The sequence below is a fragment of the Stigmatopora nigra genome, chromosome 12 (genome assembly GCF_051989575.1).
Source record: "Stigmatopora nigra isolate UIUO_SnigA chromosome 12, RoL_Snig_1.1, whole genome shotgun sequence".
Classification (NCBI taxonomy): Eukaryota; Metazoa; Chordata; class Actinopteri; order Syngnathiformes; family Syngnathidae; genus Stigmatopora; species Stigmatopora nigra.
In genome coordinates, this window is record NC_135519.1 from 13,162,243 (window position 1) to 13,187,137 (window position 24,895).

General features: G+C 39.8%; 1 protein-coding gene across 5 annotated transcripts; it reads left to right on the forward strand.

The window, feature by feature from the left end:
• Positions 1-12,955: 12,955 nt before the first annotated feature.
• Positions 12,956-23,432, forward strand: rgs17 (regulator of G protein signaling 17). Of its 5 annotated transcripts, none has more exons than XM_077729283.1 (7): positions 12,956-13,067; positions 15,920-15,987; positions 16,052-16,255; positions 17,277-17,407; positions 19,587-19,661; positions 19,731-19,983; positions 20,662-23,432. In XM_077729283.1, the coding sequence occupies exons 3-7, from the start codon at positions 16,253-16,255 to the stop codon at positions 20,848-20,850; spliced, it is 651 nt and encodes a 216-aa protein (XP_077585409.1). In that variant the 5' UTR covers positions 12,956-13,067; positions 15,920-15,987; positions 16,052-16,252; the 3' UTR covers positions 20,851-23,432. The 5 variants fall into 5 exon arrangements, with proteins under 5 accessions (XP_077585409.1, XP_077585408.1, XP_077585410.1 ...); XM_077729281.1 differs by lacking the exon at positions 12,956-13,067 and adding an exon at positions 13,360-13,639; XM_077729282.1 differs by having other exon boundaries at positions 15,920-16,255.
• The last annotated feature ends 1,463 nt before the right edge of the window (positions 23,433-24,895 follow it).

Below are 24,895 nucleotides of genomic sequence, written 5' to 3' on the forward strand. Positions count from 1 at the left end.
TTGAAGTTAAGACATGTACAATTACCCGGATGACTCGACATACTCGTCGCATTTCAAAATGGTGGGAGAATCTTCATTGCGGCATGTCATGCGGTGATACTGTATGTCACTGTAAGCTACCAGCGTGTGCTGGATAGTATTTCAAACCATAGCTTTCATGCAAGGGATTATACACATTGAGAAAATACAGAAAATACAGAAGAGTAACATAATTGCAAGTAACGGTGTTAAAGATTTAACCAGGATCGCGCACCACGACCCGGATATTCACCACGACCAAAGTGATGCACCTATAGCTGAGTGATCCTGGGCTATGGCGTTGGCCAAGGCTTTCATTTCAGCTATTGCACGAATAATGTTACCTACGTCACCGGTTTCATCTGGGATGAAAGTACAACCGTGTTCTCCGACCATGGCGCACACACCTCCATCCTTGGCTGTTATCAAATCCAAGACCATATGGTCTTGGCGCTCCATTTCTCTAAGGGCTTGTAATTCATCTGCTATGCCCTGTAGAGCCTTGAAAGTTTGGTTAATGAACAGTCCCATACGATAATTCAATGTCTCCACTCGGAGCATAACTTTACCAATTCCAAGCTGAGGAAGTAGTGACAGTATGAATTTCTTTGGGGGGTGGACCATAGTTTATGGTCATCAGGAACATCACTGCCCCAAATTGAGTCATATGGTATGAATTGCACTGATCTCTTATCCCTTGCCTTTACTCCCCTTAGAAGGAAGGCATCCTGGACCATCTGCACCATTGCACACCGACCTGTCCATGCTGTGGGCAAACTCAAAAACACTGTATGGCCGCATAGCCAATACCCATCATCTTGAGGATTAGTGCCCAATACATCAGGGAGAGTGTAATAATCCCTGCAGGTGGCACCCGGGGGCGCTCCTGTGGCATTGAACTGGTCTTTGTTAGTGGTGTTTCGCGTGCACGGGGTAATTACCTGACTGCAGCACTTCATGGGGACTTCCCCCAACGGCATGGAGTGGCCAAAAAGGGACATGATACTGGCAAAACACACGGCTTTAAAACCACGTGGGTATGGGACGTCGTTCAACATAGCAAGATCTGTCCAATTGTATTTTAGGAGTCTTGTAAAAGCCAAATGTGGTACAGTCGGATTAATTTGGGGAACTTTAGCTCTAATTGCAGCTTCTAGGTACCATGGAGGTGTGTTGGTGTCATAGTCGTAGGGATTAATTGGCTTAAGATAAACTGGCGGGGTGCCTGTGGAAATAGGTATACGACTACACACAACAATTTTCATTCACACCGGACAATTTCTTCTGAAACATCATGAAATTATACCACACATTTTCTTCATAATAATTCTTTTGATCACTCTTTTCATACCACCTCAGTCTTTTTTTGCGACAGTAGCATGGGACCATCTCGATTTCCTGCTCGAGTCTCAGTGGGCAGGGCATCCAGCCACGCCCAGGTTGCGGCTGATAGTAGAGTCGCTGTGATGAGGGTGGAGGCAGCTTTCATTTTGGCTTCTGCGCGGGAATGCTAAGTCTACGAAATGTCAAAGTTAAGCGAGGGGCGCTCGGGGCAGGTGAGTAGACGTCTGATGATGTTCCACGGACAAGGGTTTTGGTACCGTCCGGCTTGCAGTCTACTCACAGTCCCCTATGTTTCGAACCACCTTGACCTGAGATTGGTGAATCTACGTATACCTCTCAAAAATCTTTGCAGCAGTGGAGGTTGGTGAGTTGGGCCACGAATGGGTCTTCCCATCGTGGAGAGAACCAGGACTTCCTTTTTATGACTCGGATCAGCATCCAGTCACCTGGCTTCACCACCTCCTGCAAAGTAGACAAAAGGGGATCACGGCAGCTAACATGTTCTTTGGACAAGTTTCTCCAAACATGTTACCATCCATTCTGTGATTAGGTCTGCCTTGCCCTTAGCCTTTTGTCATGTTTCACCTTCCCATAGAGGATGTTGAAATGGTCTTCCATGAACATTTGTTTGCTCTACCAGTCCCACACTCTTTGGACGTTGTCCTCGTTTGGGCCTGAGGTTACCTTGCACACCAGGTCTGCAACAAATCAAACGGTTCCTACAAAAAATTTAAAAGTAGGTATTTAGACCTCTGGGACATGGAACACACGCTGTACCATGTCCATCATCCCCCCTGTTGAGACATGGTTCAATCCATGGCTCAATTTTGGAATAATTTTTGGGAGGCACGCTAGGCCTTTAGCTGTGTACAGGTCTTCTGCAGACTGTTCTGTGTTCTTTTTGTATAGATGCATCTCTACCTTCTGTGATGCAATGTTTTGCATATTAATTAATACTGTTTTCGACTCAGTTTTTGTTGTTGTGAATACTGTGTAGTAAGTGTTTGCGCTGCTGCTTTAGCTGCTGTCGTCTTTAGCGCGTGCTCAACACCTGCATACGGCCACTTGGTTGGGCTTAATTCTCTAATGGATAAAAATCACAACAATCTTACTTATTCCATCACTTTGCTTGTGAAAATCTAAATGTCTTATCATTCAAAAGTAGATATACTAGCTGTTATTCTATTGTGATTGCTGCTTCCTTGTTAAGATCAAAAACTATATTTGATTTTTCCTTTCCTGCAATTACACAAATTAACTAATCATGCTAAAAATATGAAGAATACATAGAGCAAACCAGGCTGCCTTCTCCTCAGGAAAACAGCTTTCCCGCTCTCTGTAACAGTTACATTGACATCAATTAATATCCAGAAACAAATGTATACATTTCAAATTCTGAAAAGAATTGAACCTACTAAAATGTAACCACCCCTTGTTTATTAGGGTTAATATTTTCTAGCATAAATGTCTTTTAGAGCCATTAAAACTCATTGCTTATAAATTGCATACTAATCAAGTCCCAATTCAATTAACAATGTGTATCGCGTTGCATATTAAACTCAATTATTTGAAATTCTAAAATATCCCAAACTAGTAGTCTTTTTTATCAAATGTAACATTCCATTGTCTTTGGAGTTTGCCAATCATCTCCTTTAAAACTTTCCTAATCAATACTTTTCCAGTAGTCAGGCATAAAATTAAAATTTAGTTACATATCTATCCATTGTAGTCTCTTTTTTTCTCTCTAATTGTTTACTTTTGAAAATCTGTAAGAAGGTTTGTTCTCAATTGAAACGCTTTCACTTTTTATGGAGACAATAAAACCAATATAAAAGTTCCTTATGGTTTATGGCATTGCTCCTCGAGCAATAATCTTTCCAATCAATATTGGATGCTTCCCATTACGTCTGATCGCGTCAATAAGCTTATCTTACCTGTCTCCTCAAACGTTTCAACTGAGAGAACCTCCTTACAGTGCAAAGATGTATCTGCATCCTCCGCTATTTTCATGTCTGCTGTTTGGTCAGCAACAGTTGTACGGACGTTCTCATTTTGGGTTGCTCGTGCGTCTTCTCCATGTTTCCTGTTGAAAAACACAGACTTCTTCTGCTAACTCAAAATTAGTGCGTTTCTTTAATGTTTTTCTTTTATACAGATAGCCAGATTAGACTCATCCTTCAGCTCCAATCGTGTAGTGAATAATGGCGTTTGGTATGGAAATATGGAACATTTTGTCAATTCAGTCAATTAATCTGTTAACATAATTTGGATGCCATTATCCCTATAAATCAATGGTACTTTGGAATTTCATATGATGCACTGTTTTTGTTTTTCTCAGTGCTCAAAATTTCGCATTGCAGATTTGTTCCTCCAATTCAATGCATTATCATCAAAAAAATTTCTTTGGACTAAACTATTTTCCTTGATTTTTCATCGCCATCCAAAAAAAAAACTTATTGGCGATTTCAGAAATTGATTTCAAATTTCCAATCCTTCGCTGCCATCCCTGAAAAGGGCTTATTGGCAGTTTCAGAAATTGATTCCAATTTGCTAAATCCTTTTCCACCTTGATATCTAAGGGATCAATTATATCTTGGTGGATGGCCAATCAAAAACACAAAAAGACAAACAACCATTCACGCTCACAGACATCAGTGGTCTGTAATTTTTTCACTAGTGGAGAGCGCCATCCCTGAAAAGGGCTTATTGGCAGCTAACCACCTTTTTCTGTCCTATCAGCACTAGTCATTCTCAAAAGAACTAGGTTAATAGTCATTAATATGACTCACACTAAAGCATATTTCATCTAGTGATGGAAAAACAATGAATTATATTTCGTGCACTAAACATGATTCATCTTATTCCATCCTATAGAAATCATGCTTATCCTAAATTAATTATTTTATCTAAACTTTTATCTAAACTTTTCCTAATAATTTGGATCAATGCCATTTCTGCATTGTTTTCTTCTCATTTGATATCATTAACAATTTGGATGAATTCCATTTCTGTCTCCTCTGCCTCTAGATCCTTATCTCTCTCTGCTCTTTACTTGGTGCGGAGGTAATTTGAGACGTCTCTGGCCTGGCATTCCAGGAGCCCCCGCAAACCCCCTTGTGTGGTTTGTTTGTAAAAAGGTGCCTGGAATGTTGGGTGAGGAGTGTCTGCATCTTGAAGGGGGGCTGGTCGTAAAGTGGGCTTCTTGCTGTTGTTTCTTCAACGGGCCCAACAACCACGGCGGCCTTTGTTCAGCCCTTTTAACTTTCTTCTCAAATCTTTGTTCTTCTCGTTTAGTAGCTTGTTCTATCCAAACTTTAATATCGTCTAGCTGCTTACATATTTTTCCTTGCTTTTTTCCTTTGTTTACAGCTTTTTTTCTTCTAAATTCCTTTGAATAGTTTGCAAAGGTTCCACTAACAATTTCCCCCAAACCATGTGCTTTGTTTTTGAACTTTTTCCAAACAATGGTCAAATGTTACTCTATTAATATATTTCTTTAGGATTTTTTTTAGGGACGTCCCAACTAATTTATTATCTTATTTACCCGCCTAGATAATCATTTATACTCTTATTTTGCGCGGCAATCGTCGAGATTTATGACTGCGTCACGGCATATTTCAGGTTCATATATATATATATCCTTCTGGTTGATATATATATATATACTTCATATGAAGATTACTTTTATCAAGCGCTTTTACTCATCAGGTGCTGTATTTTTGGAAGGTTTCCCTTATTTTTAACAATCTCCAAAAATCCTTTACGAGGGATTCTTTCACCCTCTAGTCTAAACCGCGTCACCAGTTTTCCTTACGAATGTCACCTATGGCCGAAGTGTACATTCGCCGCATATCTTGTGTATTCCCTTTATTTATTTTTTTTTTTGACATACATACTCCCCAACGATATGCAAATATTTCCTATTTATGGAACGTTTTTCTTCGACTTTTTCACGAGAGGAAAAACGGGATTTTCACCAGCCTTGTTATATATAAATTTTAAACAGCCCTACCGTCTCTTGTGCGTGCATCCTCTCTCCGGCCGGGTTCCTTCTTCAAACGGGCCGCGATCGACCGAAATGCCCCCTCTTTCAAAGTAAGAGGGCTGACGTCAGTAATTCTTGGCCTTCAGTCCACCGCGGTCCGAGAAATTCAGAAATGAATCCCCGGGTTTTTCGGCACCAGAAAATGTCAGGTTTAGAACCATATACATTCAATAATTCGGATCAGAGGTAGCACACGCAGAGTCGGCTTGATGAGATTTTCAAAGACATCAGCTGAGGGAGGGGTCGGGAGGTGCCAGCGCTTGGAGATGAGTCCGTCTCCTTGGCTGACCAGTTCCAATCCCCTGCCTCCCTCCAACAGTTGAGCTGGTTTTATTAACAAAGGGTCATGTGACCTAGGTACAAACATAAGGCGGGAAGAAGTAGACAAAGAAGTGGGTGTCGTGAAAGATGACACCCCCTTAACTAAAAGGTGTCATGATGGAAGTTTCCACTGGGTCATGCAAAATTCTATTCTAGTTACTACACTATATAAACCAAAAGACATAATAATAAGCATAAAATACATTCATACTTCACAGACGACGTCGCCCTCATCGAGCGGAGGCGTTTCGTCCCGTTGGGGGAAAAGCTTCATCTTGTTGCCATGGCGACATCTTTTCATGGAAGCAAGAAAAAACGATGACGCTTTAATGCTCAACCAGCCTGAATTGGATTAGCTCCAAAAATGTTATTGCTATTCAAATTGTTTACATCTAATGGGAAATGTGGTCTAATGAAGATAGTTTATTTTTGGGGAGTACACAATGTACTTATAAATATAAAAGGATCTTCAAAATGCTCCATTTTTCAAATTAAATAGATTCGTTTAGGGAGGGTCAAAAGTGAAAATGACTACTTATGAAATTAATTGGTCCCAAGACTTTTGACGTAATTTGAAAATTTTGTAAGTAGAGGTGTACTTTATATGTAAATTCCCTAATTTGTTCCAGTGCTCACACAACTACAAACTAAACCCTTTAAAATTGTGTCCCAATTTTGCATGAAAATGCACAAAACATTTAGAAAATGATAAGTAAATAATTTATTAGCGTCTTAAAATAAATAAAGCATATTAAAATGTGCTCTGTGCCGCTAAAATATCTCCTTTTGTGGCCGTTATAGATGTAATACCTGTGTTTTTTCGCCAGATGGCAGGCAATAGTCCGTTCTTTTAGGGCCGAAAGACGTACACTTTGTAGTACATTTTAGAATTTTATGTGTGCTCAATGTGTGTGTGTGTGTGTGAAAATGTGTTGAATTTGTAGTTTTTTTACCTTTTTTGTATCTCAAGTCGCTCAATTGCATAGAAAAAAAAATTGTAACCTGAGAGTTTCGTACCTAGATGCATTCGTAAGTAGAGGTATGGCTATATATGAATATATAGTATAGTACTATATAAGTATTTTTTGCCTCAGAGTTTTTTTTATCCCTCAAATCTATCACCGTCAATGGCAGCCAATGAGTAAATACTTCAAAATAGAGAAATACATTTTTAACTCTTCCTATGACAATGACGTCTTTTCCGATCTGGGACATCTCTACGCGACAAACACGTGGCTGAAGCACATTTCCGCGACAGTCAAAAAGGATGTTAGGCAACCCAAGAAGAAAAAAAATAAGACAAACGACGGCGAGTGTTGGAAAATATTTCGTGGCGCGTGTTCTGCGGCGATAGCGCACGCTAACATAAACAGACACGCATCATTTGCAATTCCGCCCCGGGCCTAGCGGCATTTTGTCACCGTCGCCCCAAAGTACACAAAAGCTGTTTATATTCATTTGACGGGACGAATGAAAGAGAGTACTCCGGGAAGCGTGCTTTGGTGAGCGTAGCCTCAGCAAAGCACTCCAAGCCGCCGGGCGCACTCGCAGTAAAATGACAATAAGGCGCAAAATGGAGTTTCAAGCGTGCTGGATTACTTGTGAAATGAGATTTGATGCCGCTGTGAGAGCCTGAAAATAGCTTGGAAAATATTTGAGAAAAGCTTTTGTTTCACATTTTTCGCATTTGGTGGTTAGCAGGTCGGCCTCGCAGCTCCGGGGTCCTGGGTTCAAATCCAGGTCTCGTCCACCTGTGTGGAGTTTGCATGTTCTCCGCCGGGCCTGCGTGGGTTTTAGTAGTATAGTAGTATTAGTAGTAGTAGGGATTTTTGTTATACATCCATTAGATGGAGTTGTAGTAGTAGTAGTTCTCGAAGTAGTAGCAGTATTAGTAGTTGTAGTAGCAGTCGTAGTAGTAGCAGTAATAGTAGTTGTAGTAGTAGTAGTTGTCGAAGTAGTAGCAGTAATAGTAGTAGTAGTAGTCGTCGAAGTAGTAGTAGTATTAATAGTAGTAGTAGTAGCAGTCGTAGTAGTAGTCATCGAAGTAGTAGTAGTATTAATAGTAGTAGTAGTGGTTGTATTAGTCGTAGTAGTATTAATAGTAGTAGTAGTGGTTGTATTAGTCGTAGTAGTATTAATAGTAATAGTAGTGGTTGTATTAGTCGTAGTAGTATTAATAGTAGTAGTAGTGGTTGTATTAGTCGTAGTAGTATTAATAGTAGTACTACTAGTAGTAATAGTGGTTGAATTAGTCGTAGTAGTATTAATAGTAGTACTAGTACTAGTAGTAGTAATAGTGGTTGAATTAGTCATAGTAGTAATCATTGTAGTACTACTACTAGTAGTAGTAATAGTGGTTGAATTAGTCATAGTAGTAATCATTGTAGTAGAAGTAGTAGTAGTAGTTGTGGTAGTAGTACTAATAGTAGTAATAGTTAGGAGTTGTGTTATACATCCACTAGATGGATCTGTATTAGTAGTGGCTTGTGTAGTATATCCAAGAAATGGAGTACTAGTAATAGTAGTGTTGTTTAGGAGTTGTGCTAAATGCAATTTCATATAATGATTAACCAATATTGATCCATATATAAAAGCGATATACGATATATATATATAATGTTCCATTTTGTTGCGGATCCTCCTTATAAATGATCGCAGGTCATTTAATAGAAGCAATCAGTCGATTGACAAATGGCTTCCTTAAATAATGGATAGCTGCAGACATACAGCCCACCACTTTATGCGCCCAATTTAACCAAGATGATGGAAAATGTCACCATTTTCTCAATGGAAACAGGTGGTCTAAAAGGAAGGAAGAAAGGAAGGAAGGAAGGACAGTACTTGCTTTATTGTTCCCCAGCAGGAAGCCCTTCAAAGTCACTCGTGCGTACACAATCTCGGCTCTAAATACTTTTGGGGAAAAGCCGACATCATCTTGCTATCGGCGTCCAAAATCCAACATGTCAACTCGCTTCCATTTACTAAATTGAGTGGAGCTTATCACAAAGTGTGAGGCACAAAATAGCAGAAGATCACATGGGAAAAAAAACGAAGTATTCATTGCCATGATATACGCTAAGGATTTTTAAAAGCGCCTCGACTTTACATTTGGAATATTTTTAAATGTCAGTGCTAAAATGAACTTTTATTTCAGGCTATAAAGAAAAAGTTGGGAATTTACAAGCAAAGTCGTCGCAAAGAATCAGCATATGTTCACTCCAGTGACCACGTTATGGGATTCGAGTCGACATTTAGGATTAAATGTACTAAAAAGCGGAATAATTAGGGCCTAAGTACCCCTCAGTGAGTGCATAGTCTAAAGATACAATTATTAGCATAGCAAAATGGAAATGGCCTTTTTAAAAGACTGCAAAAAACAACAAAAAATCCGGAAAATGTCCAAAAAATCAGCAAAACAAAACATAATCCCAGAACCAAAACCCATAGAGAATGAAAATGAGAAACAAAAATGACCTTAAACTTCAAAAAATGGTCTTTAAAATCCAAGTCTATGACATTTTTACAGTAAATACTTTTTTTAAAACTAAATCTGAACACCATATTGAATGTGTTTGGAACTCCGTCGGCCATATTGTGAAATAAAGTTTAATAAGAAGGCCAATAGTAAACTTCATAACAAATCATTTGTCAAGATGACAGGATAAGGACGCTTTGAAAAACAAGCCATTGCTCCGCCGGCGCGCTGCTTCTTTATTCTTTTACATAACTCCTTGTTTTTTTGTTTTGTTTTCCCACATTGACGGTTCAAAACCAATTTAGTATTCGTCTATCAGAAACAATGTCAAGGTCCTATTGATTTAGAGGGAGAAGGGAAGCTGAATTTCAACTGCGACGTTGAATTATTGAAGGTGAAGGCTGAATAGCATCATGAATATTAAAAATGGCGGTCTTAATAAGGGGCCAGATGGCCCTCTGCGACACCCCTCTTTTCCTCTAGTGTACACTAAACTGGAAAGCCAAAGTATAAATCCAAAGATTTTACATAAATAGAGCTGCTAAGCTAATTAGCTAGATGCTAACGAGAATTTTCAGGTTTTTTCTCCCATTTTCCAGCAACACCAATCAAAAGAATGCTGAATATTATCTGCTTTCATAATGATTTTCAAGTATTTTCCCTTTTAATAGTTAGTTATTTAAAAAAACATCAAAAACACAAATATTAAAGCACCAATAGCGCGTTTTGGTTTTAGCTAATGCGCGTTTACACTGCTTAAAAGGACTAATGACGAAAGGAAGTGAGTATACACTACTTCAATTTCAAAATAATGGAACATTTTGACAACATGCAAAAGGAAAAACTAATTGCGTTAAAAATTAGCCCAGCCAAATTTTTGAAGGGAACTACACAGTCACATCTAGAGCCAGCCTTTGTTGACATCTTAGATTTTTTTTCATACAAAATCTTGCAGTAGAGGAGGAGCTACATGAGGGAAGATTCCATGAAGATATCAATTTTGTTCAAAAACTCTTCCCCAATGTGCCCTATCCAATCGGCTTAAAAACGTATAACTTAAAGCTTATAACAACAACGCTACCGTTCGTTCCCAAGGCAATCGCCTGTAATCTCGTACTCTAGATCCATTTATGTCCAGCTGCCGTAATCGAGAGATGCTATCTGGTCCAATTGGGAAACGCTAAACCGGGAAGCCGGTCCACATCTCACCCTCAAAAGACAAAAAATAATTAAAAATGGATGCTAGCTAGCCGCCATCCCTGGTTTTATCGGATCGTCACTTTCGGGAAGATCTCCCATCACATCCATGCCGTAAACGGTCTCTCGGATGAGTTAACGATACGAGCTTTCCGCCTACTCGGGGTGCCGGATGCAGAGTGGACACCTTGTGTTTCTGCAGAGGTCATTTGGGCCTTTAAGTATTTTACCCGCGGCGACGCCGGGCGCTCTTTTACGATCCGATGTTCATTTTGATCTAGCCTCGGACAGTCTTTTGTTTTAAAGAATATACCCAGAAGGCTGTTTACATCATTACGACCGTTCGCTGCATTTCATTACCGACGCCTGCGGAAATAAAGGGATGGAATGGAGGAGGGTGCGGTCACCTCGGGGGCCCCCGGCCTACAGGGGGCGTGGTTTCGTGAGGAGGTTTTTAAATAGGGTGTCGAACTTGGTTTGGTTGAAAGGCCACATTCATGTCAGCTAGTGTGATGGACTAGTTTATTTTTGGACATAAAAAGGTAACTTACTGGTTGTGTAGCTTCCTGTTCATTTTAGGCCATGGGTGTCAAAGTGGCGGCCCGGGGGCCAAATCTGGACCGCCGTATCATTTTGTGTGGTCCGGGAAAGTAAAATGATGAGTGCTGACTTTCTGTTTTAGGATCAAATCAAAATGAAGAGTATATTAAATGTCCTTATTTTCCCCCTTTTAAATAAATAATTATTTTTTTCATCCATTTTTTCAGTTTTTAGTTCAAAAATCATTTTGTAACATCTAAAAATGGGTTGAAAGCTAAAATAAACAGTTTTAGATGTATAAAACTGAATATTTGTGGATTTAATCCAGTTCTTTTAATCCATTTATAATGAAAAAGCAATAATCTAGTTTTTCCAATATGATAGAAAATGTTATTTTGATAATAAGCATGTTATCTTTAGTCAGTTGAGGTGTTGCTTTGAGTTTGGCAGCTATGACTTAAAACTTTTGCAACTGTATTTTATCCACAAGCTGAAGTTTATTCAACACATTAGCGCTTTCCCACTTTATGCTAAACAAGTCCCTTTCTCGTCAATACTAACAGAAATGAGATCTACTAATGGCACTTTGCGATTATTTTTGACAAATTGAGCGCACGTATTTGACGCGTAGCAATCCGTCTTATTGTTTTGACTGCTTTCATTTAGATTTTTTGATATAAACGTTCCATTCTTCAATTATTTTGACAACACAAGCATATCATTATTACGCCGCACTACTTTTTGATTGTTTGGAATATACGAACATTGTATTTTTCTACCACGTCATTTGAAAAATTGATTATTTTGATGCTGCAAGCATGTTTTTTTTCGTTCCAGGTTTGTAGGTGGTCATTTTGAGGTTATGAGTGTTCTGAACATGTTCTAATAACATAGAGTTCTGAGCTAAAATTAGATAACACAGCAACAGTTCCACCTGTAGAATAAAAGCCACAGAAATGGGTTATCGATCACCACCGGCTTGTGAATGTTCCTCGCGGCTCCGCCATTTCTCTTTTAGAGACAAGCCACCCGAGTGGCGCCATTATGGTGACGAGTGGCTCCATTTTGGGGATTTTTCACTCATATTTTTTGTTCAGTTTGATTACAGAGAAATATCAGTGAGCGCTTTACTTGTTTTTCCTCATTAGAACTCAGAAATTGTTACAATTGTTAAAAAATTGACAAAAAAGATGAGTTTTTTTAATACATTCAACTTGCAGGTTGCATCTCATCAGTAAAAGAAAGGTCAAAGGTCAGCGTTTAAAAAAACGGACCATTTCTGTCTCACAATTGAACATGGAATTTGTAAAATGTCTAAATAAACACTGGACATGCATTTAAGGCCACTTTAAATTGATCTTTTAAAGATAAACGTGCTGGAGATTGCTTAGTTTGCTTTCAAATTTAATTGCTAGGTTAGTTTATCTCTAGAGGTTGATTTGTTTTCCAGCGCTTGACCTTTTCTCGTACTATCCTGTCTTGTATTTGAAGACAGACACAGTTTGAGGCCACCTAGACGCCCCATTATGGATTCAAAATACTAATCAAAGCGTTTTCCTTCTTGAATGCTGCGTTGATGTGACCTTTTCACCATTCGAACCTTGTACACTCAGAAACATCCCCTTATACTTGACACACACAAAAAGGAAAATACTATGTGGGTTCTGTGGATGGTGGTTGTTTAACATGTTGCAAAAATAAGGTTGAAACATTTATGGATGTTTACTCTTCTAGTGGGGGTATGAAAAAAACATTCTGATTGATTTGGGCTGACATAAATGGAGGTTTTTTACACATTCGAGTGACAGAAAGCAGATGCTTCGTGTGTGTTTGAGTGTGTTGGGGTGTGTTTGTTTAAAATAGACAGTACAGGACTACAGCGCCTCCTTGTGCTGGTGAAGAGAACAGTTAACAGCATTCATCAACTTGTTGACTACTTTTTTAGACATTTTTATGTACATATACTATGTAGGTATATTTTAAATGTGGGTTGAACCTTTTTAATTGAATAATTGGGATTTTTTTCCCACACAGGTGTGCAAGTCGACTACTTCAGCGACAGGTGTGGTTTTTAAAACACCGCCATCAGAAAGTATTCATCTGATGGAGAAGAATATTGTGAAAAATGTGAGTATTTCACTATTTCATAAATGTAAGGAAGAGTGTCAGTGCATTGGGGGGTGATTTGGATGATGAACTTTTTACTGGTAAAAGTGAGGGTGTCACTTAGAGCCCCTTCTATGACAAAAACAACCTAAAATCGACTTTCTAGAAAGACATGGATGTATGTTCTTCAATGATGGAGTGCATGGGTGGACTAGGAAAGATGTTCCATGTTGGGTTGATGAGCTACTAATGTGTAGCTTCAGCTTTGGGATAATGTATTCTGCGACACCTTGAGCTCGTGCACTTGAAAATAACGATAGAAACGAGAGTGAAGGGTCAGGGTGAAACATCTGGGACGAGCCCTCCTCACGCACGGTGATGGGCTGCAGCGCCGGGGAGCAGCGCGCATGCGCAGCGCATCCAGGGGCTCGGTGTCGTTCGGTGCTGAAGTGGGGCGGATGGACGGAAAAAACGGCGGCGATGGACGTTCCGCGGCCGAAACCTCATTGACCATGCCCTCCCAGCGGCGTCGGGAAACAGTCTTGTGCATTCCCCCAACCCTGGGACACTGACACTCCGGCAGCGAGCGGTAGGTAAGACAACGCTTTATTTCGGGGGCTCTTGGATATCAGTGAAACACGGAGACAACCGGCGGCGGCGATGGAGCTAGCTCGCCGCTTAGCATTGAAGCTAGTTCGGCTTGGCTCCGCTCGGCTCGCCTTGGCTCCTCCCGAAGATAGCGGTTCTCGGGTGGTTAGCGAGGCGTAGCGGTGCTCGTCGCCGCTCGATTAGTGTCCGTCTCCGCCTGCCCGGAACGGTCTCGCTAGGGCCCCCGCGGGTGCCTGCGCTCGGGTGGGTTTGCCGAAGCGGTGGCTAGCCAGCGGAGCTAGGAGAAGGAGCTGGAGAAGGAGGAGTTGTTGGTAGTGCTGCTGGGTGGTAGTTCCACGATAAGAGCAGGTTCAAGAAAGAAGGGGGCCTTGAGGCTGATGTAGAATATTCACTGTAACACTTGAATGTTGTTTGTTATTTTTAAATTGTTTTTTTAGGGCATCGCCAAGGCTGTTCCTTGAAGGAATGAGAGGTTCCTCATAACCTTGTGTTAGACTTTGGGATAAGGTTTCTACTTTGTGCTCAGATTTTTGGGGTTTATTTAATGTTTATAAAATGAGTGGATTTAGAAGGGAGATGTTTTGCATTGGCTTCCATTGATGGTGATAGCTGTTGAATTTTTTTTTTTTACTGGGAGGGATAAGAAGACAATTTTACGGATAGGCAATTTTCTGGTTATATTATTTTGTTGTATTATTGTCACTTTGCTAAAATAAATGTCAAATCAGGATGGGATCGGTATAGGAAAAACATCTTGATAAATATCGTATCCAAAAAAAAAACTTTCATGTGACACATCAATCACACGACAGAAATTATCACAACAAAATAATGCAGATCTATTTATGGAGTCTAAATAAGCCTCACGTTTCAGCCTGGAGTTTTTGTGGATTAAAATATCCCAAATTATATTTCTTATAAGTGCCACAATGCCAACATGTGTCATACTAAGAACTCATTCTAAGAATTTTGCGAATTCTATTGCTATCAAACTATTAAAAGTGACCACATTTATGTTCTTAAAACCTACAAAAATGGATCTAACAAGAAAATTGCTCAAATTTAATAACATACATTACAATTGTTACATTATGGCAGGGTTTCCCCAACATTTTCCTGTCACTTATTACTTTAATTTCTTGATAGAGATTAAATTCTTAAAGAAATTCTATACACACACAACATGGGGTTAAATCCGCTTTATAACCCGGCCTTCTTCCTTCTGCAAACTTTTGCCAGCACAAAAAAAGTCTTATCTTTGTATGGGGGTTATGCAAAAATCCTTCTTCATGGACCGTACAAGGACGACTTGTATTTTTTTCCTTTAATCTGGCTCCACTGGATATAATTGAAAGTTGAGGAGGAATGCTTATATAGTTGAAACACTAGCTCGTCATATGATGGCAGCTATCTCTAAAAATAAAGTTTGTGGATGAAAAATGACGATGCTAAATGGCGAAAGTCAAAGCATGAATAATAAATGATCCCTAATGAATGCGTTCCGCGCTTGAATTGTTCCTTGCTTTGAGTCATTTTCACAATTTTGCTGTGTTGTGCTATTAAATTTTTGGTTTTTGCACTTGTGAACTTGCGCACAAATTGTAAGGCTAGTTTTGTTCACAATAAGTAATTTGTTTTGCAAGTCCAGGACTAAAAGTAATACTTAAGGCTATGCTAATTAAATAGCACTATGATGTGACTATTGCCATCTGAATATGAAATTATTTCACTGAGCTTTATTTGGTTTGTAGATAGTTTCTTTTCAGTATCTTTATTCTTTTTACTAGAGGTTAAAACACGGGTGGTCAAAATTTTGGGCCCGGGGGCCACATTGACTTTAAAAATTTGGGCCGGGTTAGCATAAGATACGATACACATAAAAAAGTGCATCCGTTATCAGTACATATGAAACGTAAACGGAAAAAAAGGACAAAAGTATCAACATACCATGTCTGGGCTAAAGTCAGTTTTTTTTAGCTAATATTTTTGAACTGTGCTACTGCTTGTGTCCAACTTGGCTGAATTTGGTACTTCTACCTTAAAAAATGGCACCCTTTTCAGTTCAAATTCAAGACATATTTCAAAAAGTTCATTGAAAAAAAATGTAAAACTAATTCTAGTAGTGTAACGGTCTCCAACTTACCCAATGAACATTTAGCAAACATCTCCTAGAGTTTTTCCACTTTAACAAACAAGCAGTTTGTGAGGTTTGGCCTTTAAACGATTTAAAGTCTTAGTGAATGCTTTTTCTTTCTCCTCCTCAGATGCTGTACTTTCCAAGTACACAAACGAGCCATTCGCTGAGATCGGACGAAGGTCACAAAGCTAGCCGGTGAGCCAAAACCAAAGAAACGGGTGCGAACTGAGGGCAAATTTCATTGAGCGTCTCGGGTCAGGGATGGTCAGACCACCGATCGCTTTTGCCGTCGGTGAAAAAGGACCTCCTCGTCTGGCCTCGCCTCCAGACTCTCGCCGGTTACACCGGCGCCCCGTTAGCCAATCAGACGCTGCGCCCAGTGGCACCGCTATCGTCCGGCAAGCCATGACCTCACGCCATGACCGCACTGTCTGAGCTGCTTTCAAGAACTCGCTAATTCATGGTAAGATCCGTATCCACGTATAAGCCGGACCCTTAAAATGGCCGTAAAATCGTTGAATTTTTCAATTTCTCTCGTATAAGCCGCCCCCTGATTCACAATATTCACCTGGATAGTCATAATTTTAATAGGGAGTACAAATATGTTATTTTGAAGGGAAAATCTTGAGAAAAATTATCGTACATGTTATTTCTGAGCTACTGTATTAGTCAAAATTCGTATATGTACTCATAGATCTCAAAATCAATTTTGTTAAGTGTTTAATCTCTTTACTTTTTCTCTATTTTGAAATAAATGACCATATCGGCCGCATTGTCTTACATTATGGCTTTTCGTCTTTGTCACCTTGCAGTTTCGTGTATGTCACATCTAATTTATGCGCATATAAGCCGTACCCTCAATTCAGTCATCATTTATTTTGCGAAAAACATGGCGTATATGCAAGAAAAAAACGATAACATTGGTAGTTTAACCCTCACTGTGTTGTTTGAATCCAATGCAACTCGAATTCAATTCCCTTTGAATTATTCACCTGATCTGTAAGATTTATAGCGAGAGTGGTGACGTAACAGCCCGAATCTGTGAGACTGCCGTGCCGTTTGCTCACCAGCGTGAGGAGGCTTTCCCAGCTCCGTTGAACTCAAAGCCAGCCAGCTGGCGGCCTCGCTTGCCCGCCACCGAAGAAACCAAATTACAAGGCGGCACTGTGCGTTATTGTCCGAGGCACTCCAAGTGACTTCTTCTTCTTTGAGAGAGAGGCATTTTATTTAGAGTAGCCGCAGTGCTCGCTGCAATCTGGCCTGTAGAGAAAGGCCGCAGTGTGATCTTCAAGTGGCTGTCTCTCCGTTTCCTTCCACTTTCATGTCAAAACAGAAAAAGGGAGAGAATTAGAATTTTCTCAGGTTGATAATCAGATACAAAAAAACATAGGGGAATTTAGAAAAAACATCAAATGTATAAACTGTTCCAATTGTTGATCTTTTCCCTTGTAACATGTATTTTGTGTGTTCTGTGCTCACCAAAGCCCCGAAGTGTGAGTGGAGTGGAGATGAGAAAAAGGCAGGCGGCGCAAATCGAGGCACCACCGCAGGTCCCTGGACAGCCAAGACCCAACACCTGCTGCCTCTGCTGGTGCGGCTGCTGCAAGTGTCTCTGGTAGGTACTCCGTCACCCCCCAAAAATGACCAAATGTACAAATAAGTGAGTGTACTGGAGTTTGCCATGTGGGAAAAAAAGGCCTTTGTGATGAACTAGCTTCTATTTTAAACTTGTGGATGATGCTTCCTTATTAAATTGTCAGCTGTTAGCAGAGGACGTTATTGGAGAGATAGCCAAAGGCTTAAGTGTAGAAGAAGAATCACACTAAAGAAACATGGCTAATGGTGGGAGGAGGGTGGTTAAAAGCTCTGAATATTCAGTTTTTTTATATACATCTAGAAAAGTGTTTATTTTAGCTTTTTTTTAAATATATTTTTAGATTTTACAAAATGATTTTTGAACTAAAAACAGAAAAAATGATTAAAAAATGACAATTATTGATTTAAAAGGGAAAAAATCAGGAAATTTATTATACATCTATACTTTTCATTTTAATTTCATCCTAAAACAGAAAGACGGCACTCATCATTTACTTTCCCGGGCCACACAAAATGATGAAGCGGGCCAGATTTGGCCCCCGGGCCGCCACTTTGACACATGCTAATTACTATTGAATTCCATATATTTAGCCCTCTTTTTTGAATTGAACTACACAGTCACCTCTAGAGCCAGCCCTTGTTGATGTCTTGGAATTTTTGGGTAAAAAATCTTGTAGTGGGGGAGGAGCTTTGTGTATGAAGATTTTGTTAACTAATTTGGCCTCTGCATATTCATAGGCATTTGTGTTTTTTATTTTTTTATATCTGACTGTGATGGTGCGTTTTTTTAAGCTTCTGAATGCTTTCAATTGGCGCTTCGATTTTTTCTCTCTCGCCCTATCAAAGTTCTCCATCTCCCCCTTCCCCTACTCGTCTCCTCTAACCCGGTCCTCACCCGCTTATCGGACAATACCCTTCTATTTCCATCTTCTGATCACATGCAAAACAGCTGTGAAGATCAGCCCGTATATTTAGCCATATTGCCAAGGCGCCCGCGGGGGGGCCGCGGCCCGCTTACCCTATTAGAGGTAGCACAATGGGGACTTTTGACAAGAGCCAGCGAGAGGAAGCCGGGAGATCCTCCACGGTGGGACAAAAATAGACGGGGGCAGTGTCTGTCGCATTACGGGCGAGTGGCACGGCGCCGCCGCCGCGGTGGATGGAGGGAGGATTGCATGTGCGTTTTAGCGTGTTGACAGGAGGTCTTTGTTCCGCAAATGGTTGCCAATGTTTGAGTTGGGTTGCCAGACTGAAATTGTCACGTGGAAACGAGATAGTCATAAAATTATTTGGTGGTTAAAATGAGGACGTTTCTGTTAGAGAGGGAAAAGGGATGTAAATTAAATGTACCATGCAACAGTTGGTTAGCTATTGAGCTAGTTCTTTGTCTTTTGACTTATTTGGTTAAATGAGCACGAAATGTAACTGTGAATGCTAGCATTGTGCGCTAGTGTTAATGGCGGCCAAGCAATAATGTCAGCGTTGTTTTTGCTCTGATCACAAGCTCACGGACTGACTTGTCTGCACATTTGTTCAAGTGTGTATGTGCAAGAATATATTTGTTGACCTTTGCCTTGAATTCAGATTTAATATTGGGAACAAAAAATACAGCAAAATTTAACAGACATTTTTTTATATTGGTTTGAATCCCCATGCAAATGTAACCATTGTTTGAATGACAAAAAACATGTCTTAAAAAAAATAAGATTTTGACAATCAACCGTTATTTTGGTATAACAATTTTAAGATGTGAAAATAATTTATACTCGCTAAATAATATGACAACTGATTCATTAAACTACAGCCTTTTTCTGTTCTCTTTAGTCTCAATACACATTTTTTAATCATATTTTTATTTATGTCAACAATTTAGTGAAGAAAAAAAATTATACAGTACACAGATAGGCTCCAGAACCCCCTGAAACCTAGAAAATGAATGAATGTCTTATATAAAATGATTCTTTTAGCTGTTCTAGTAAGATTATTTTGTTTTATTTTCACTACTTTCAGAGTTTCTCAGTGCTTTATAAGCCTGGCGGACCACCAGGCTTCTGAACATTAAAAAAATGTACTTATTTGTTTTGTTATTTTTGTCCCCATAAAAAAATATATAGTAAGTTTTCTGGGATAAAATCCTGGATAGTAGACAAATGCCTCGTCTTGAAAAATAAATAAATAATTTCTGTCTCTTCATTCAGGAGTGAAGACAGGCTGGACAGAAGCGAGCGGCAGACCTGCACCAAGATGGACAGCATCGAAGCCGCGGACGAACAGTAAGTCCAGCCAGGCCTGGGCCGCCGTTGGTTTTTGTGTAGTCACCAGCGTGTCGTCCCGGTCTTTAGCCTGTCCCACTGCCGCCGCAGACAGCCCAGCCTCGACGAGGTGCTGTCGTGGTCTCGCAGCTTTGAGATGATGCTGCGTTCGCTGGAGGGCCGCGAGATCTTCCGAGAGTTCCTCAGGTCCGAGTACAGCGAGGACAACCTCCTCTTCTGGTTGGCTTGCGACGAGATGAGGAAGGAGACCGATCCCTCCGTGGTGGACGAGAAGGCCAGGATTATATACGAAGACTACGTCTCCATACTTTCCCCAAAAGAGGTTTGGCATTCTGTCAGTGATCACAAAATGATTGACAGAAAGGATAGCGTTTTTTCTCGCATATAGGCCGGATTTTTCACTAAAAAAATGATGACCGAATCAAAGGTATGGCTTATACGCACATAAATTAGACTTGACATGTACAAAATGTCATATAACAATGCGGCCTATGCGTTTATTAATTTAAAATAGAGAAATGATAAACAGATTTAATACCTAATAAAATTCATGAATGAAATTCAAGAAAAAAAATGCTATATTTTGCATAATTACAAAAATTCCCTGCCATTCCTCGCTCAGGGCGCCGCCATCTTACCTAGCAGTGACAAACTAGACCACCACAAACACACTTTCTGGTTGTACTGCTCACATGACCTCCTTTTTCAATTTGTCTATGTGCACCCTTTAGTAATGTGTACCCCATTGTAATGTAATTTTCTATTCAAAGTAAAACATTAGTACTCGCTATAAAAAGACATCAATATTTAGTTCAAAATTGTGAATCATGGGGGCGGCTTATACGAGAGAAATTGTCAAATTCAACAGTTTTAAGCCCATTTTAAGACTACGGCTCATAGGCAAAGGCTGCTAATATGCCAGAAAATACAGTAAGTGTGAATTGCAAATTTCCCTGTTAACCTGATAATTCTTGACTATTTTTTTCCCTTCCCGGTTTAGGTGAGTCTGGATTCCCGGGTGCGCGAGGGCATCAACCAGAGTCTGTCCGAGCCCAGCAGCCTAATGTACGAAGAGGCTCAGCTCCAAATCTACACGCTGATGCACCGAGACTCCTTCCCCCGCTTCCTCAACTCCAGCGTTTACAGAGACCTCCTGGCCAACAGGAGGCGCACCTGCCTCGACACCTAAAACAAACAAAAAACAACACCACCACCACCACATCCTTCGACCGCTACGTAAAATCCCACAGCGCCAGGAGTCCGGTTTGGAAAAAAAAAACAATCAAACACTTTCTTGATTGCAAAAAAAAAAAAAAAAGACTTAACGACAGGCAAAAAAAAAAACTTAAAAAATATATAGCCGGTCGTTGATGTTCTTGATCATTTTTTGGAGCAATTTCTAGACGGTGACGTGACTTTGCTGGTTGCTTTTAGGTCAAATGTGTCTGACAAGGCCAGCCGATTGTTGTGCAGATGTCTCGATGGTTGCGTTAGACCGTGGACTTCTCAGGACCAGGACAGAAGACAGAGGACAGAGAAGAAGACGAGGGACACGCCAACTATTCCTGTACTGTAATAACGACACCTCATTTTTAATTTCCCACCCATTTTAGCACTACGTCATCACAAGCTAACCATGAAGGCTAAGTTGTGCGTTTTGCAAAAAAAAAACTTGTTTCGTTTTTGGGAAAAGTAACGCTAGGGCAGTTTCTAGCCGGGGAAAACGTCCCAAAAAATGGCGTGTTTCCGTCCGTCCACCCAGGCGCTTTTTCTTCTTTACGTAGGAGAAGTAAGGGCTAGCTAGATTTGTGCTCGGGCAGCTACACGTCACCCGACGATGCCTTCACGTGCGTTTTGAACAAAAAAAAAACGGAATGCGGGCTAAGGTTTTTTTTCCCGTAATTAATTGTGATCATACTTTTCGTTTCCTGCTTCCCATGCCTGAAAAGCACGGGTAAAACCACACAAAAAATATAAATAGTTGTCGTCTTCTACATTGGGAAATCGAACCCTCGGCTTTTTAATGACGTCAGCACCAAAATGGCTGCCACACATGATGTCAACAACATGTCTGCTCGTTTAGCCAGCATATTTTATGTTAGCCAACAAGCTAACGTGCCCCTGAGGGTGCTAGCGCAAGCTGCTAGGTTAGCATGCCTCTGCGCTAAACACTTTCTTTGACCTACTTTTCTGAAAAAAAATTAAATAAGATTCAAAAAAATGTAAACGCATGAAAACGTGTTACGTCGAAGAATTTTAGAGGAAGGGCGGAGTCTTGCCAAATCTTCTAGTAACTATTTTTTGTAATATTCTCCCTCGCCCGAACTGTAGATTTGCAGTAAAAAAGTGCATGATTGAAGTATTACGCTATTATTTTATTTGTCCGATATCGATTATCTCCAGATTTTTTGATGGATATGATTAATTATGTCAGCAAAAACGTGCCACTACTTGATATATGTGAGAACACTATGTATCTAACTACCTGAAGTTAATGTGCCAAGGTTAGTTTGGACGACCCGGCAGGGAAGTGACCAGATCCGCAAAAGTCAACCTCTCAAAAACCAAATCCGGTTCAGTATCTTCTTAAATTGGCCTTTTCTTTTTTCCCCTGAAACTTTGTATTTTTAACAGAACATTATTCCCGAAACACCCACATAAAGCCACCAGCTGACCGTACGTATCAGTCTGCAAACAATCTTCGCGTCGAGTCAGCCTTGAAAGGGGTAAGTTGTTTTTCTTCATTTTAGTCGTTTAATTCAGAATAGCAGCGACCAATGTTTCTGAGCCAATGAAATTTCTCTGCTTTTTTTTGGGAAGTGGTTTCAAACCCATTTACGGGCCTCCACTATAAATTGAAATGGACTTGTCAATCAGCAGAGTAAATGTCAAGTACGGTAATACCTTGAGATACGAGTTTCAACCGTTCCCGCGACAGCTCTTATCTCAAATCAAGTTTTGAATTTCCCTCTGAAATAACTAAATTTAAATTAATTTGTTCCTAGCCTTTAAAAAGAACACCTAAAAATAGGATATAATGATGGAAAAAACATGTTTTTGATTGTTCTAATTCACCAAGAAATAGCTATTTAGTGGTTATAATCTGCAATAACATATGACATTATCATATACAGTCCTGTATGGAGTTCTTAGACTTTACTATATGCTCATATCTCAAATTTCTCGGATGTTGGGACACTTGTATCTCAAGGTATTACTATATTCTTTTGAAATGTGAAAAAGACAAAAAAATTACAGAACCCAAAATAGTTCAAATGTAAACAAAGGCCTTTTTAGTGAATTCCTCGTACATATTTAACCTTTGGCAATACGTGCAGCCAGATTAAAGATGGATATTGCTTCACCATGCATGAATACGCCCTCTTAACTCCTAATATTAATAATAATAATTCAACTCTTTATTTTCCATTTTCCGGGGGAGGGAAAAAGACGCTACTAAACGCGAGAATATCTCACGCAGTTAAACGACAGGGGGAACAAAAATAAATAAATAAATAAACATGGTGCATTTTATATCAAGTTTACATTTATAAATAAGAAGCAAGTTCGCCGCGTTCAAAGCATTTGGGAAGGTTCGAAATTCGGGAGAGGGGCGTGTCTGACGCCCTTCCGCTCGTTAGCCCCGCCCCTTCGTTTCATTTATTGCGACTTTAACGCGGCTCGCTTCCGGCAAATTTTAAAAACATTTCCCATTTTGCTCTTTATTATTTTTTTCAAGTAACTAAAGTGTCCAGTCGGGAAAGTAATCATTTTTTTCCCTCAAAAAACAAACCACGAGCATCTTTCTAGGCTTTTCACTACCTCTCATGTCGGTTAATTTATTTCACATCTAGTTCTCAATGTCATTTATTTTATTTTTATTATTTTTCTTAGATCTACTTGAAGCCTAAACACTGTAAAACTACAAAATGTGCACAGACAAAATGGGACGTGGGTGCGTTCACGAAAGCTTAGCCTAAAAGTTGATTTTGTCGTCTTTTTTATCGTTTTTTTTTTGTCCGTCTTGATTTGGAAGTGATTTTTTTTGTTTTGCATCTCTAGAAATAATTCAGGAAACCACTGTCTAAGGGCTAAATCCCATTTTTTGCCTATGCAAATGTGTTTTTTTGGGGTTAAAGGGCGAGGCTCCACCCACACCCGTTGAAAGATGGACCACGGTTTACATAATTGCCCTTTTGCTGATGTCCTTCAATCTCACTCAGCAAAAAAAATGTACCATTATTTTTCTTCTTACATATAGATCTATGAACATATATGTGTATATATATATATATATGAATAGCTAGTATCTATAAATCGACTAATATACGGATAAAATAGTATATGCCTTCGTGATGATACAGAAATAAACGTTTGTTGTCTGATTACGTGGCTGTTTGCTGGCGTGTTGCCAAGAATTGTAGCTAGCTAGCTTAGCAACGGAGCGGGGTTTCATTTAGACAGAAACATTTTTAAAAATCTGACATTTTTGGTTGTTTTTTTTATGACCACGAAAGATTTGAAGGGCTGAAACATGCTAACGAGCTAGGCTAATTGTCCTTTTTTTGTGAAATGTTCGTTTGGAAAGGTACATTAAGAGCATGAAGTCTTGATTTGGCGATTTACCTTTTCGTTTTTGGAAAATGTTGAGGTTCGAGAGCCGCTTGATTTCGGGTTTTAGCGACATTAGCTAGCTCTTTGTTTCTCTTTTTTGAGCTAAACTAGATGTCTTTCTGCCCTGTTTGGTTTCCCCTGAGACTTGAAAATGTCTCTTTGATTTCTTTTTGTCGCGCGTTGGCGTCTTCTCGGCCATGTGCAATACCACCGATAGCCAGCAGGGTGGCGACATTTCACCACTGTTTCAGTTTGAGCTTCTAGCTAGGCTAGCGTGCCACGCACGGATTTTTAGGCGATCACTTGTCTCTTTATTGATTTCGATGCCTAAATGTCTGGGTGAAAGAGATGACGCAAAAAGCGCCGACGGAAAATCGGGAATTCCAAAAATTTCTGTTTCGACGGTTTTTCTATTCAGCATGCTTTTTGCTAAATAAATGAAATAATTCAGTTATTTGCTACAAACGATACTGTATGAGTATGTATTCGAGTACTGCAGTATGCAGACCATTAAAAAAAAGAAACGACTCTTTTGGGAGGTTGGTATTTTTCTCACTGATGCATACTTGATTCTTGAGTGTCACATGATTAGCGTCTTCGCGGTGGTCGGGAAGAATTTT